General features: G+C 42.6%; 1 protein-coding gene across 2 annotated transcripts in view; it reads right to left on the reverse strand.

Annotated features, from left to right (window-relative positions):
* Positions 1-592: 592 nt before the first annotated feature.
* eya1 (EYA transcriptional coactivator and phosphatase 1) overlaps positions 593-15,684 on the reverse strand; it is a 62,688-nt gene continuing 47,596 nt past the window's right edge. For both annotated transcript variants that reach the window (XM_085468496.1, XM_085468495.1), the window contains 6 exons: positions 7,138-7,196; positions 6,868-7,028; positions 6,527-6,641; positions 6,060-6,181; positions 5,169-5,269; positions 593-2,863 (listed from right to left, as the gene is read on the reverse strand). In XM_085468496.1, the coding sequence (XP_085324622.1) occupies positions 2,783-2,863; positions 5,169-5,269; positions 6,060-6,181; positions 6,527-6,641; positions 6,868-7,028; positions 7,138-7,196 (639 nt within the window). In that variant the 3' untranslated portion in view covers positions 593-2,782. The remainder of the gene's footprint in view (positions 2,864-5,168; positions 5,270-6,059; positions 6,182-6,526; positions 6,642-6,867; positions 7,029-7,137; positions 7,197-15,684) is intronic.

Below are 15,684 nucleotides of genomic sequence, written 5' to 3' on the forward strand. Positions count from 1 at the left end.
ATCCTCCTTCACTACAGTGGATTGTACACAGAATACAGACAATAGTTCCCACATTAAGGTGCTAATAACATAACAAAGCATGCAAGTAAGACAGTTTATACAGGTTTTCTTCTTCTCAGCAGAAAAATATATAACTTGGATTTGGGGTTGAACTGTGCCTTTAACAGAGATGCAATCAAAAACAGCGTAAAGAATGCTTTAAGAGACACTTAAGACGCAGGCATTTAGAGAATCCTAATGTTATGTTATAATCTAACAGTCACAAAGACATGTCTAAATTCATATGTGGCTTTGATGTGTAAAAAAAAAAAAGTTATTGTTGTAGTCATTGGGAAGATTAATAAAGGGATGTGATTAGCATGTGTGTGTAAAGGGTATGGGCTGTTGTTTGGTCTAGACTTGTAAGAGCTCCAGTTTCTGTTTACTTCCTGGTAGGATTAGTGTCTGAACCCTATGGCATCTGTGTCAATCTGGACACTGGTGGTTAGTCATGGTGGTTGTGGGGGGCAATAATGTTGCTCTTCAAAAAAACAAAAATGTTAAATTTTATGTTGTAGTTTTAAAGAAAAGGGGACAAAATGTCAGCAACGTGTAACAGTTCACAAATCAGTTTTATTAATTTAAACACAATCAAATAATAATGTCAAAAACATCTGTACACATAATTTGCAGACACGACAATCTTTTGCGTTTTTTTCCACAATGAGGCCCATGTAGTGTAAAGTATTTCCAGTTTGCATTTATGATTGCAACATAATTAAAAAAAAAGCATGCTGTATGAATCTATAAAACATTTCCTCTATTTACCTACCATTACCTTGATCTAGCAGCAATATGTAGATACCCCGTGTGACTGCCGGGGCGGGGGGGGGGAGGGGTACGTCAGAAGAGAGAAGGATTTGAATTGAAATGTAAAAGGACAACAGTGATCATGTGCAAAGGAGGGAAAGAAATTAGAAACAGAACGAGTCGGTTTCTGTTTAAGAAATTCACAGTCGATAGCACATGTCCTGTATGTTCACAAACCTCTCGAAGTTAGTGGCTTTTCTCTCAATGCTAATTATGGTTTCCCCGTCCACAGATGCAGAAGCGCTACGAAAAAGGGCTTCGTGTACTTCAGCTGCTTCAAAGAGGGACACAGAATGTATTCTCAAAGTCGAAATAAAAACACTACAGTATACAAAATTACGCTTGCTGTACAAGAGTTGTTATAGTGCTTGTATAAAAGATAATAAAACCTATTCAAGCCTGCTTTTTTGTTTGTTTTTTTCAAACATCAGATTTATTCAAATTTGACATTAAAATGGCTCTCAGAAATTCCCGTCTGCCGTATCCAAAACCCTCATCAGAATTGTGTTTGCCTTTGAATATATGGGGTCAGGGCTGCAAGCTGGTGAAATGCCATAAGGACGCAAGGTTGTGAGCTACCTTCCTGCATAACTAAAGAAAAAAAACAATGTATATTTTCCCTTTGATATATGTGTCCGAGAAGGACGTATAGTAAGAAGAGACCTGTTGTTCTATATAAAGTGTGTGACTGAAGTTTCCTGTAAGGACGAGAAAACATCACAGAGTGAAAAGAAAGGTCCTTGACACTTGACATCCATGCTTTTGGTCTTGACAAAACAATTTATCACAAAATCCCAATATCTACACATTTTGTTTATCGAACGTAACTTTAACACATCAACACTTTCAGGCGTCCTCGCACAAGCTTATGCGCGATGGGATGCCTTTTTTTTTAAACTTCAATGAAAAAGCATTGCCATCTTTCAAGAGCATGTACCTAAAATGAATATAGGAAGGAATAGTCCAGTGATTACAAACTTAGACACACACACACACACACACACACAAAAAGATTTCCTCTGTACATGATTGTCTCAGCATTGTAAATAAAGTTTTTTGTAATTTTCTTAAATTATTAGAAAACCCCCTTTTCTTCTCTCTTCCATAAAAGTCTTCCTCTCGCTGCGGTGGAAATCAATAGTACTTTGTAAAAGGCACGAGTCTTTTATCATCGAGGTACCTTCTCGGTGGCGCGGTGCCACTCACAAAGTGTCTGTTCATAAATAAGAAGCACAAAGCTCCCAGGCCGACGCTTTACAGAGGAGCACTTGCTTTGTCTTTCTGCCCCACAGCGAAGGGGAGGCTACGAAGTGGGTGAACAGAGGAACAGAAATAAAGCGGAGGCGAAGAGCAGACGTGGGGCGAGCCAGAGGGACGCAGAAAAGTCACCACCAGTAGCTGTGGGCCCTGCAGTTCGCTGTAACTGAGTTCTGGGGCGAAGTGAGGCGAAGCGAGGCGAGGCCATCAGTAGCTCTGCTCTCCTCACAGGTGTGAACCCTGACAGAGTCCCGGCACAAACAGGGGGCCGTAAAACACTTTGACAGCTTCAGAAAGCGGCCAATTCACAGTAACCAGGGCAAGCAGCTGCAGCGCCGTAAATTCACCTCGCTCCCTCTTTCTCTCTCTCTCCTTCGCTTCGCCGGAAAAAAGAAAGAAGGAAAGAGTTTAGGGTTAAGACGATGTGTGACCGTATGTCAGCACGTTAACCGTGTGCTCAGTCTTCTTTTTTCCGTTCTCCCCTTCTTTTCTTCCTATGTAGTGACAGACAGACGCCAGGCAGCACAGCAACACGGCTGGTTTTTTTGGGGTTTTTTGTCTTTTTTTTTTCTGAGCTGTGGGGTCCGTGGCAAGCGTGGGATGGGGCTGGAGGGCGAAGGTGAAAGGTTGTGTGGTGTGCCGAAGCGGAGCAGGGGTACACGTTGGTGGTGTGGTGCTACAAGTACTCCAGGTCTAGAGCATGGTGGAGGGCCATGAGGTCTGAATGGCTGGAGATCCTCCAGAAGGGCATGTTGTGCTGTGGGTGGAAGAGAAAGCATCTTTTTAGTTTTATTAAACACAAAACTCAAAATTCTCAAACTAATTAAAAAACGAATTAATCAGTTTTTTTAAATTATCTTTTTAGCCATTTACATGAATAAAAATGACTTCTATTCCAATCAGGAAAATGCACCTTAGAGTATAAAAGGGTAAAATTGCTAGATGTTAATGAGCAAAATATTTATCAATCCTTTTAGTTATTTATTAAAAGATGAGTGCATTTGTTTCTTTTCATGATTGCAAATCATATCAATTAATTTTGGAATATGTTATGGACAAAATATATACTTTTTAGTCAGCCTTTAACATAGAACACACACTGTTAGAATTGGACAGACCAACACTTGCAGGCCTTCTAAACTGATTTCTTATTCTTTATACTGCGGTAATATGTTTAGTGAATGAAGCAAGCCTGGTCCACTCACCAGGAAAAGCAATCATATCATTAACGCACCCCACCTACTCCTCTTGCTCCCTTGTGCATAAGTCCGTGCAGCCAAATTGTACATCTGTACCTGTAACTAATTTCTTTGCTGCATCAAAGTGGAGTTTTATACCACCAGACTAATGCACTGACTGTCTTTAACTTGAACAGAAATGAACTCCCCACAGTGTCTTTTGAATGAACCTCCTGCCTGCCAGTGTGTGTTTAGGACAGTGCAAATGAGCTGTTGTTCCCAGGCAAAGGATGGGGGAAGAAACCTGAGTCGTAGAGAATGAAAGGAGCTTGTCAGGTAGAGTCCTCAGCTCCTCAGTGTGTGGAGCCCATTACCCTCCCCTTATCAAAGGTATGGCCTCTCCCAGGCGTATGTTCCGCTTAGGAGAGCCTGCACTGACCCTTAAAAAGCTCTTTTGCTTTTTGTTTTGTAAATTGTCTTTGCTTTTAAGTTTAAAAGCAGGCGATGTTATCTCTGCTGTCTCTCCCAAGCGAAGGCAATAACTGAAGACAGGGATTGTGAATTTTTTCTTTCTTTCTTTTTTTTTTGTAAGTGAAGGAATGAGAACTGGGAGAAGTTTCAGACTTTTGCTTTTGTAGTTCCACGATGTGTCACGTCTGATATGCGCCTCCTGACGGGTGAAATTGTTGTGTTATTTCACCTTCTCTCTGATGTTGACACAGAAACCTTTTACTGCATGGCATGTCGCGGGACTTGCACCACTCAAATGGAGGAGAAAAAAAACACCTTATTCTTCCATCAATGTCACTCTCCAACAACTCAAAGCTGAGTAAAAATATTTGCATCTTTTTCCACAATCATCCCTCAAGACCACATTCCCAGGGCGTGTTCGCTTTTCATAACACAGAGCTATTGCTTTACGCTTTTATCCAGGGTAAAGGCTCTTACTTCTCTCTAATAGCTGCCTAATCGCTCTGCGTCGGTCCTCGTGCTTCTGCTCTGTTTACGGAGAAACAGGTGAAGAAGGAGCTGGAGGACTTTCAAAGGGAAACTCAATGTCTTCAGCGTGACACGGCAGCTCATCATAACTGTCAGGGAAGTATTCTCCTGAGCCGCTGATTCATTTGCTAAAGAGCGTGTTTGCTGTGTGAGTCTCACATGCAGCATTTGCTTTACATCCAAACCTGACAGGAATGCTGAATGCACAAGATCTGGAGCAAGAGCCAACAAGTAACATAAAAAATGGGGAAGAGAAAAAAAAACAGCGAGACATCAAATTCATCTGAACAGATACTGTCATGCTTCCTGCAAGAGCGTGGGCGGAGGTCGGCAGCGAGCCCTCCTTGATCCATCTCGTGCTAACAGGCTTGTCATTGCAGTAAATATTCTAATTTCATCAACAATGATTTAAGTCGCCTTTATGTGCGCTCTATTTACGATGCGCCTTCAACATGCCTGAAAGGGCTTGTCTAGTGTTACACATACAGCATTCACACTGCTCAGAGCACCAAGCAGGAATATATAATTATGCCATCTCTCCCCTCCCCTGCTCTGTAAACCTGAGATGGTGGAGGAAGAGGGCTGATTACACACTACAGACTTTCTCTCTTGTGCTTGGATGCCGTATAAGAGGATAAACAAATGAAAGCAAAGCAAAGACTCTTGAGAAGGAAAACCGGAGCGCTGATTCCTTTCTTTGGAAAAGTATGGCAGGTATGTTCGGTGTTCCCTCACAATGAACTCCTGCCCTTATGAAAACTACTCACGAGTTCTTTGCTCCACACTTTATGTGGTTCTCATGGTTGTTTTCACCATGTAAATATACCCTAAAGACATACAAGTGTGCATGTTGTTTACTTTATCTATTATTTTAAAACCTCTTACCTTTTTTGAGCCTTGCTCCTCTTCTACCCCATCTCCAACAACAATGTAAACAACTTTCCTCCCGAACCGTTGAATTACTCTCTCAAAGCAGCTCTCCTTTCCTGTGAAGAAGTTGAGGGCAGTTTCTTAGTAAAGCATTACGTGGATGCAAAAAAGATATGCAGGCACACACACGCTCAAAGTTGATTTAGGAGCCGAGGGTGACAAGAGCCTCTTTAAAACACCAAATTTACAAAGAAGGGAAGACTGTAAACAGTGGGTTCAGGAAGGAGATGTGATAAGATTGTCCCCCAGATAAAGACAATCTTAAAAGCATTAACTTTGCCCCTCTCTTCTTTAAATCTAGAACAAACAGGCAAATCAGTCCTGCTACAGGGTCTGGTTTTGAAGACCACTGTGTCTCTTTCTCTCCCTGAACTCTTAGCTGATGGGTCAGATATTGATGCAAGAGTGAAACTTGATGTTTATTTTGCATTTAAAACAGTAAAAAAGAAAGAAAGAAAGAAAGAAAGAAAACGGGGAAAGTGAGGAGGTAAAAGCAGGAGGAGGAGGAGGAAGAGGACGGGGCCCTGTTGCGCTGGAATGACATAAATGTGCAGAAGTGGTTTCATATGCAGAGATTGAGCAGGAGAGGCCTGAAGAGGCCCAGCACAGGCCCAGCTCCAAGAAAATAATCCTAGGCTGATTGGGACTACTCCTTCACACAAGAACATCAACACTCTCCGGTGACTCAATCTCCCACCCCGTCCGTGCCTCAGTCCTGTCACTTTAGCAGCATGTATGTTGTAACTGTTTTTACCTCACCGGGGTAAAAATAAATAAATAGACATTTGTGTCTCAAAGCCACATAAAAAATAAAACAAACAAACTATTTCAGAATGCAGTCTTTACCTATTTTGGTTGCACTATAAATATTCTCGATAGGAAAGACAATTCCCAATCCGTAGAGCAGGACCTTAGCCAGGGCAGGGATGAGCTGCGTGGTGGTCACCAAGATATTCACACAGTTTGACCTGCAGTAACAAAGACAGAGGAGCAGAAAAAGAGGTGACATCATTCAAAATCACTCTGTGGGAGGACAAAAGAAAACACAGTGTGCAGAAAATAAAGACACTGCAATGAATCAGTTCTTTAAATAGTATCCTGCAATGAAGGATTGCGTTTCAGCTCCTTTTTCAAGTCGGATCTCCTAGCACACGTATTTTTCTAAACGAGCAGATAAAGACTGTCTAAAAAAGACAAATGCATAGCGTTGCTGTTTTTCTAATAATGTGGGAGTATGGGGTACTCCACACCACATACAAATTTATATATGTGCGGTATGGGACTGTGTAAAATTTTCCTCACTGGAGTCCTACCTTGAGTGGATTAATGTTAGTGCTTTCAGTGCCAGTGTTAACCAGGAGTCCGTCAAGGCTTCAATTTCTGCTCGCAATTGCAACCAGGCTTCCCTTTTGGCCGGGCCCAGCAGACCTGAAACGCAGGGTAACATTGTTTAGGTTGGACGGGCCCCCCGAATACCAGCGAAGTTTTCAAAATTTACCCTGACCAAGTGGTGGGGGCATGTGTGCTTTTAGAACGCATGCACCAACATGAGCGTACCCTCACACAAACACGCACATAATGAGGGAACGTACATGTGCAAAGTCATTTCTACTCAAAAAATCAGTACAGGGCAGCTCTGCTTGCCGGGGATTACCTCCAACGTTATTTTTGTAGGTGGTGTAAATTTCTTTTACTCGTCTGTAGCGGAAGGCCAGCTTTCTCATCCAGTCCACGCCTCCCCGTACGCCTGTGGCCAGACATAGGTTGGCACTGGTAGCTGCTGCATGGAAACCATCAGCGCTGAAGTTATACGTGCTAAAATAAGGGCAGAGAAAGAATGTGTTAGCACAAGCCTGTTTCACTGTTCGTGGCGGCCGAGCATATGATGCAGTTCTTGTTGACTAACTATGAATCACTGCTGTACCTTAGATCCTGGCCGTTGTCGTCAGAGGACACATCGTCAATGTGCACCTGGTCACATTCCTAAAATACACAAAACAATCACTTAATTGTGTAATGCGGGACACTTCCTGTATGTTCCCAGTAATTTTTGTACTCCCTGTAGACATTCAGCCTCCCCATTTCCTTTTGAATCAGCTCTTCCCCTTTTTGATTTACTATGCAACAGCTCAAAGGTCTAAATAAAAATAAACTGTACCATCAGCCTGAAAGACATCTAAAGATGTGGACACTCCTGCACATAACCAATAAGCCTCAATCAAGAAACTGTAAACACTCGCCAGGTTTCCTCCTCTATGTATAAGATTACAGATGAACACACACACACACAAACATATATATATATATATATATATATATATATACACACTCTACATAGTAGAAGGACTAGAGCTAGCTAGTACAAGCATCTTGGCACTAATGGTTTGTGCATGTGTATGTGTCTCTGTGTGTGTCCATCTCCAAACATATGCGCACACTCCTTTTCCCCTTTGGGGTTGCCTGGCTCCTCTTGTAAAGGTAGCAGGATTCTGCAGCCCTGCACTGATTCTACCGGTACACAGTAACACAATCCAGACTTTGGTAAATGTAACCTACTAGAAAAATTGAACCTGATGCTAACCGCCAATGAAATTATGACCTCTGATTGCTGCTGCGCCACACACCAACACAGCCCCGGGGCTAGTGAGCCAGCCAACCGGTAAAAGAGCGCAGGAGAAAGCAGACTAAAATAAAATCTGTTATTAGTTTTCCATTTATGGGAGCCCTCTAGTGCCTCCTCCTTCCTGCCCTCTTTCCACCCCATCAGTGGCGAAAGGTGAGGGAGTCCTGCCTTGGCATCTAGATAAGCATATGACATGTGGGGCAAAGAAAAACAAAGTAGCTCAGCTGCTATTTTTTTTCTTTGATGTTGTGTGGTTAGCAATTTTGCCATAAGGAGGTTCAGCAATAGCCTAGATAAGAGGAAAAAGGTTTGAAATTCATGTTATGTTACTTCTAAATTTGTTTCAGTCAGTTTTAATCCAGTGTGAATAACACAGAGAGCACTTGATCCACCATGATTTAGTTTGTCTTCTCATTTTTTAGGAAGGCTAAGGATTTTAAAGTGGTTACGCAATTGCCAAAAAAGTTTGTCTCACCTGTTTAAAGTTATGTTAATAATTTCTCAAGAAAAATGAAACACGAGGAAGTGAATTCCTCTGGTCTCAAGTATGAAAAATCCCTCAAACATTTTGAGCTTTTTAATTAAGTTTCATCCGGCTGTTAAGACACCAAAACCTAGAAAGGACTTCCTTGTTTTAAGTCAGTCTAACTGAGGCCAAATGCTGACGTTATTACATTCCTCCCTAATGCTAGAGCAGGGTAAGGGTAAGGGCTTTGGACCGTAAACCTTTTTTATTTTACTGGTTCCCATCTGAACAAATTTTTCATCTCCCTGGATTTGTGGAGAGAGGGAGGGAAGAGCGACGTGAAGAAAAACTCAAACCAGCTGTTCTTTAACAGAATTAAAATCTTGACCCCCAACCCCAGCTCTAATGCAGCCATTCTCTCGCCAAGCCTCTCCCAGCAAGCCCCGAGATCCAAAGAGGAAAAGACTTTGACCCTGTGACCCTCTCCCCTCCTCTCTGGGGCTCTGGCACCCCGATAAGGGGGTGGAAGGGTAGAGAGGTGGAGATGGAGAAGAGAAACGGGTAAAGGCTGGGGGATAGAGTCCAAAGTGACCTCACATGGAGTGAGTTTGAAGCAATGTGTTTCAGAAGATGAACTGCCAACTGACATGGGTTGCAAGTGGGGAGTTGTTGCTCTGTCGGCCTAATCTGTTTCCAGACACTCGCTGGCAGATCTTTAATAGTTGAAGAACTCGACAATTTGTCCCAGCTTGAGGGTCTGTTGCCAACAAACTTGTAGATAATTTGTGTTCACAAATAATCCCCAAATTTTCCAGAGAATAGCTCTCAACCCAGGCATATTGTTCCACGTAATTCTGTAAGCAGTAGAGGCGTGTGTGCTTGTTTCAGAAAACAAAAACAGCATCCTGGGTTAAGCACCTCATTAAGCTTCGTTTTAAAGACCTCCCATTTCGACGTAAGTGACTGGAATGCTTTTGTTATCTAGTAATGATCTGTTCACGAAGCAGACACAATAGGCTGATGAGCAGCTTCTGCTACCAATTTTACTGAGTTGGTTACAAAATTCTATCCAAATTTATTGAGCCTTGTTTAAAACAGCTCCCTATATTCTTCACTTGTAATGTTTTCTTTCAGAGTATGACACCGGGCGTGTATCAAAGCATATCTGAGAACACTGTTAGCACGTTAATAATGGAGCTATTTTAGGTCGTACAAGCGATACTTCACTATGCCATGAAGCACATTAATACGTCTCTGTAATTAAGCCAAACTGGAGCCATTGTACCTGCTGCCTGATTACGAATGATTTTTCATGGATGGGTCCAAATATTTAACCTAATAAACACATCAAACCCCAACAAATGTAAAGTGTTAAACATTCAAAGGGGCCAAGAAAAATACAGGGTTTTGGAGTTTAAATGTCTGCACCATTTCAGCTTCATTGTTTCTGAAATGTTTACATAGTTTTTTGATTATGTTACAATGCTTTATTAATAGATGAAAAGGCTTTTTTGGTGTGTGTGTGTGTGTGTGTGTGTGTGTGTGTGTGTGTGTGTGTGTGTGTGTGTGTATTTTGGGTTGCTGGATGAATGAGAAGACTCAACTCAACAATTACGTTTCCCAGCTGGGGCTGGCATAAACCTCTGCACTGGCTCTCTGGGAAAGCTAATAGAGGAGGTTGCTGTGGGTAATGTCGTACAGTAACTCTTACACATACTCATTAGGAGCCACTTCTGAAGGCCTCATAAACACCACAGGGCCATGAACAGAGCAGGTCGAAGACGACAGAACGAAGGAAACACTAGCAGGCTGTGGATTTTACAATAGTTTGTGGAAATTCAGTCAAAAGAGGGCAAATAAAAAAATGTACTTAATCACATGACCATAATAATTTATGACTTATATATTGCCACATTATGAAGGAGCAGTTTATTTGCAGTTGTGCAGGACTTCATAAAGTTAATAAATTATAGGGTCTTGAACTTGCTGTCGCTTGAAGGCTTAGAAGGAAAAATATTTTGTTTGTATAATCCTAACTATAGACTGACAGGCTTTCATGACGGTGGCACATTGAGGGGCAGTCAGAATTTCTTAGAACCTTTTGAACACCTCTTTTCCACTGAATCCCCCCGTTCTTCCCTCACCAAGCAAACAGTGGTCTTTCTAAAACCTACAATCACTGCTAACTTACACCAGATGTTCCTACTGTACTAAGAAGTGAAGACCCTCCACCAGAAGCAATTGCTCCTTATGCAAACACCAAGTCTTTCTGTGAAATTCATCAGTGGCGTTCTTTTCTTTTATCAGAGTTCATTCAGCTACCGAGCAGTTTTTATCTGTACAGGAAAGAAGAAAACACAAACTAAAAAAAAAACGAATTGAAGACAGGATGCTTCCATCTCGGCATCATTCACTCTCTCTTCCTTTTTCTGTCTGTCTTTCCACTAGTCTGCTGAAAACCTTTCACTGGGGAGGAAGTTATCAGAGCCCTCTTTGTTCCCTTGGCATCTGTCATTAAGCAATCAGCGATGACGGCATGAGTCTTCCTGTAGCCCTGGATCGAGCTCAGAGTGGTGACTGCAGCAGTCAGAGGTAGGGAGAAGAAAGACGGGGTAACTCTGCAATGCATGCTACCAAAACACAGAAAGGACCATGTTTACTCCCTCTTTGACCATTTCCCCCCCGATGAAGGTCTAGGTCACTGCCACACAATAGGGTCCACTTTTTAGATCCAAGCCGCCCCCTCTCTCCCCCTATCTCATCTCTCTCAGGTGAGCTGTGTGTTTTGGCCACCCACCCCACACCACAGTGTGAGCGATAACAGCCATCATCGCGAAATTCCCTGTGACCCTACAGGCTAATGCCATGTGAAAAAGGCTCATCCATGGTTCGCAGGTTCTCAACACTCTGCCGGTAGAGGCTGTCACCCCCCCCCCCCCAGTGGTCTGTGACCCCCAGCAACTTCCTTCTATGTTCCCACCAAAGGCACCCCTGTCTAGGGGGGTGAGGAGGGTGCAGATGGGAGGGGGGCCTGTGATTATCTGGGGGTCAAACACAGGATGTGGGTAACAAAGGGAGAGTTCTTCAAACCCACTTCATTCCAATCCACAATCTGTGCTTGAACAGTCATGGAATTCAAACAGCAGTGCCAAACAAAGCACAGGTAAGTCTATGCTGGTTTAAAAAAATCCAACAACCAGGAAAGGGGGCACAGAGGGAAGCAAACTGCATTTTAACAAAATGTTTTTTAGAGCTCTGTAGCTTACAGTTAGAAAAGAAAGAAGGAAAAAAGGCACACCCCACAGGTAGGCAACGGAAAGTATAAATTAGTTCTGTGTGATAGATGAGCTGCTCCTCATTATTTCTTATTTTTGGCACTTCAAATCCAAACCGCACCTCAAGGAGAGCAACATTAAATGCCATATCAAATCTCAGTGATTTCAGCATTTTCCCCCAGCAATGAACAAATCCGTAGTGAAGGAGTTTATCCCTGCCGAGTGGTCTGTTGTTTGGACAAATCTGTGCACTTTCCTATCTCTTCCTACACAAATTACGTTGCGCAGGTGTTGCATCTTTCTTTTTAACGCAAGACTAGAAATCTGTAAAATTTCCTCATTTGTCACCAGACCGTAATGTTATATTTTCCATGAACACCTTAGTGGTGTATGAATCAGCTGTTTGCGGATAGTGGAGGATGGGGTTGATGTGGACCTCTGTGGAGCATAGATTGACAGGATGGCTTTGAAACCACCACTTTCTGTTTGTAGTCCTCCCAAAACACACCATCAACCCCGCCTTGAAACCTGATGGAGTTATGTCTGAGTGCAGCATCAGTGGCCAAGCAAATGATTAAAATAACCACATCACTGTACGCAGACCCAAAGAAGCCCATCTGACAAAATATACCACATATAAAAATGTTGTAGTTTGGTTTCGGCAGCATGTTGAAAGTTGATAAATTAAAAAAAAAAGAAAAGAAAGTTGTAATTTCTGGTTTCCAAGCTTTTTACTGGTGCAGATCTTCACAGATTTATGTGCTATTGTAAAGGTGTCTAACATGATGACAGTGTTGTGTTTTTGATTTCCTATGAATATACAAATAATCACTAATTCTGCTGTAGTGCTAACTGGTAACTGGTGACTTAATTTTGTGATGCAATGAAAATCACAGCTAGCATCACAGCCCTGCTTTCCCAGGAATAAAATCACCAAGAAATAAACTATCACTAAAAACACAATAAAGCTACCAGTCATATAGAATTGCAAGTACAGGACTGCATTTCTAAAGTGGGACATAAAACCAACAGAAAGGCTCCACAATAAGAGGCTCTGGAGGGCCATTTCAGCCAGTAGGAAAAGGTAACCGTGTGTTTCACAGCATCTCTCATTAACAGGCAGCCCCTGGGTGAAAGTGACAGTGGAGTTTTCAACCCTGTGACTGCAGGCTGGGAGCTATAAAAGGTAGTCAGCTTACAGTGTTACAGGATTGTTACACAGGCATGTGTGTGCGAATGTCAGCGTTTGATTATACACTTACGTACAGTGTGCATGCGTTTCCATATGTGTGTGGGTATAGCTCCATGTGTTTAGAGTGTGTGAGTGAGCGTGCACTGCACAGAGCAAAGAGGCATCAGTGGACTAATTTAAAATGTTCCCACCTTTAGAGACCTCTCCCCCTCTCTTGCCCTGTGAGTGGTTTGCCCCCATGGCCTTTATTCTCCAGACTGGGAGGGTTGTTTTCTCACCCAAGGAGGCGGGAGACGGCAGCCCCCGTACCCCACTGAGAGGGGAACACAGGGGGGCTCGGCCAGCGAGAAAGAGGCCCCTGGTTCCCACATACTGCTCAGCATTAGAGTTCGGCCTAGAGCAGCACACCTACAGTAAACTCACACCCCGAGCCACAGCAGAGCTGTCAGTCTTCTCTATGCACTCAGCCTCAGTGGACTTCATTATACACATCACTTCAGACCATCAATTAACTCCACATGCAATCCCCTGCCACAAAGGCATTCAGTGAGGCCAATCTGCTATATTTCAAAGATGATAACAGGTTTAGTATTGTCAGAGTATGATACTGAAAAAAAACCCCATTACATTGGATATTATTATTAACTGATTACAACCAGTATTTGTTCTGTTTTACAAATTGTAATAAAGTAAGCATTTGCTTATTTCTGTAAATACTGAAATACGATTTTTCTAACCAGAATAAAAAAAAATTAATAGAGCTGAGATCGCCTCAGTATGGATTATTCTATACTGAGCATTTTTGATGATAGAAAAAAGATCGTGCTGTTCATACAATCATACACCCTTCCTTTATAATAGAGCTTAATAACAAATGGCTTGTGTGGGACAATCGATCGAGAGAATTGCGCGTGCAAGTTGGGAAGGGAGGTCTTTTAGTGAAACTTCAGTATTTCTGGGACTCATATAAAAAACAGTGAACAAAAACAAGAGAGTGCTGATCCAGAAAAAAATGGTTGGAGGAAAAAGGGTGAGGGAGAGAGAGAGAGAGAGACATAAGGGGGAAACTGATCCCTGTTGACCCCTTCGGCATGCCCTCTTTCTTTTTATGACTTTCCCCTGAATCGTCACTCACCAGCTCTATCAACACAGTCCAGCCTCTATTCACACACAGATATACACACACACTAACACGCATTATACGCTGTGGCCTGTGGCATGTGGCCTCTGCAGACTCAGTATAATATTATGCTTAATTGTGGTTTTTAGATGTCCTATAAAGCAGCCCAATGCTTTAAAAACTTTGAATCTACTTTTTTTTAAAGAAACCATATTCAAATTAAAACAATTAGGAATTATACACACTTTGAAATTTTATTGAGCTCATATTTAATATCCTCGTGCAGTGGCTGTCAGAACAGTGTTAAGATTTAGATGGACCACTCACACACCGTCAGGCCACTAACTCTGCACCTGTGTTTCTGCACAGCCTCTGGGGTCTCCCTTTATGGCTTAGACCAAATTAGATGGACCATATGCATTTCTGCACATGCTTAAATACATAACTGCTGCTGGCTGTGGTATTTATAGTTGGACTCTACTTGGCTCTATCTGAGATGCAGGACCGTAAATCAGCAGAGAGGAAATACAACTGGTTAGGCATTGCTGAGACCTGGCACTTAACACTCACACTGGCCCTGCTCAGCTTAAGAGGAGAGATCAATATGCCTTCAAGAGAATGTCACTCCTCCTCTGGTATCATTGTTAGTGACAATTACTGCAGAATCTGCAGAGACGTCTTTACACTGGACACTGTAAAAAGCATCCCTACCTAAGCATACTACACCAATTTAAGCTGCAAAAATTGAGTCCTTAAAGCCTAAACACAAAATCAAATAATACTGTTGCTGAGACAGAGCAGAAGAAATGTGTGTGCTGGAGTTTTGAAGTAGACTGAGCTGCCAATTCATCTGTGAACACTTTCAAAGCACATGAAAGGATCAAAACACGGGACAGATGTTGAGCAAAACCACATTTAAGCATTGTCACAAAGTGCCATTTTTTTCAAATGATTGGGGCACATCTATTAAATAAAGTGCAGCTACAACAGCTTCTACATGGCCAGGGCATAAGGAAATATTTAACCAGCCAATTGTAGCCAATTAACTTTGATCACGATGACTGCACTTGGGATCTCAGTCGCTTGTCTTTTTGGGGGAGTATGCATATTTTCTTTCTCTGTCTCCCATGTTTTTTGCTCGTTCTTGGGCTTGCTTCATGTAGCACAGCCGAACATGGTGGTGAGTAATGAGACTTGGCAGGCCGGCCGCAGATCTCTTCACACTTAAGTATCAAACAAAACATTTCCTCTCCTGTGAGGTCAGCATAAAGCAGGACTCTGAGGAAAAAAGCAGGGCCGGTGGGATCAGATTCACCGGGAGAAAATTGTTAAGGCGTGGACAAAAAAAACTGCAAATATAAAAAATACGATACATTTGTGGACAGTTGCTTGTAAGTTGGGTTTGACATTTGAATCTGCACACAGGGTATGCTTCATACCCATGCATGAAGTGTGTGTCACATTTGTTGAAACAAATGTGACGCACATTTTTCTCCACGCCTGATCCTTCTATTCCTGTGCCCCAGGGGAAGATTTTACACTAACTGTACATGAATCAGGGGGGCAAGGGAGGGGAGGTGGCAGGGATTTCATGCTGTGACGGAGGGGGTCTGTGGTGTAGTGTAGGTGGACAGCGACACCAAGCACACAGCATGACACACAGACAGAGCAGCCACAGAAACACTAGAGCCTGACAAATTGGACTAGCTGCCATGGGAGTGGGAAGACAGTGGAGGTGGGGGGGCAGGGCTGGTGACCCAGGAGACTGACAGCGCATGTAAAATTCATGCCATCG

The sequence above is a fragment of the Copadichromis virginalis genome, linkage group LG9, assembly GCF_057382275.1.
Source record: "Copadichromis virginalis isolate Kocher_CV1m ecotype Utaka linkage group LG9, C_Virginalis_male_GT1.1, whole genome shotgun sequence".
Taxonomy (NCBI): Eukaryota; Metazoa; Chordata; class Actinopteri; order Cichliformes; family Cichlidae; genus Copadichromis; species Copadichromis virginalis.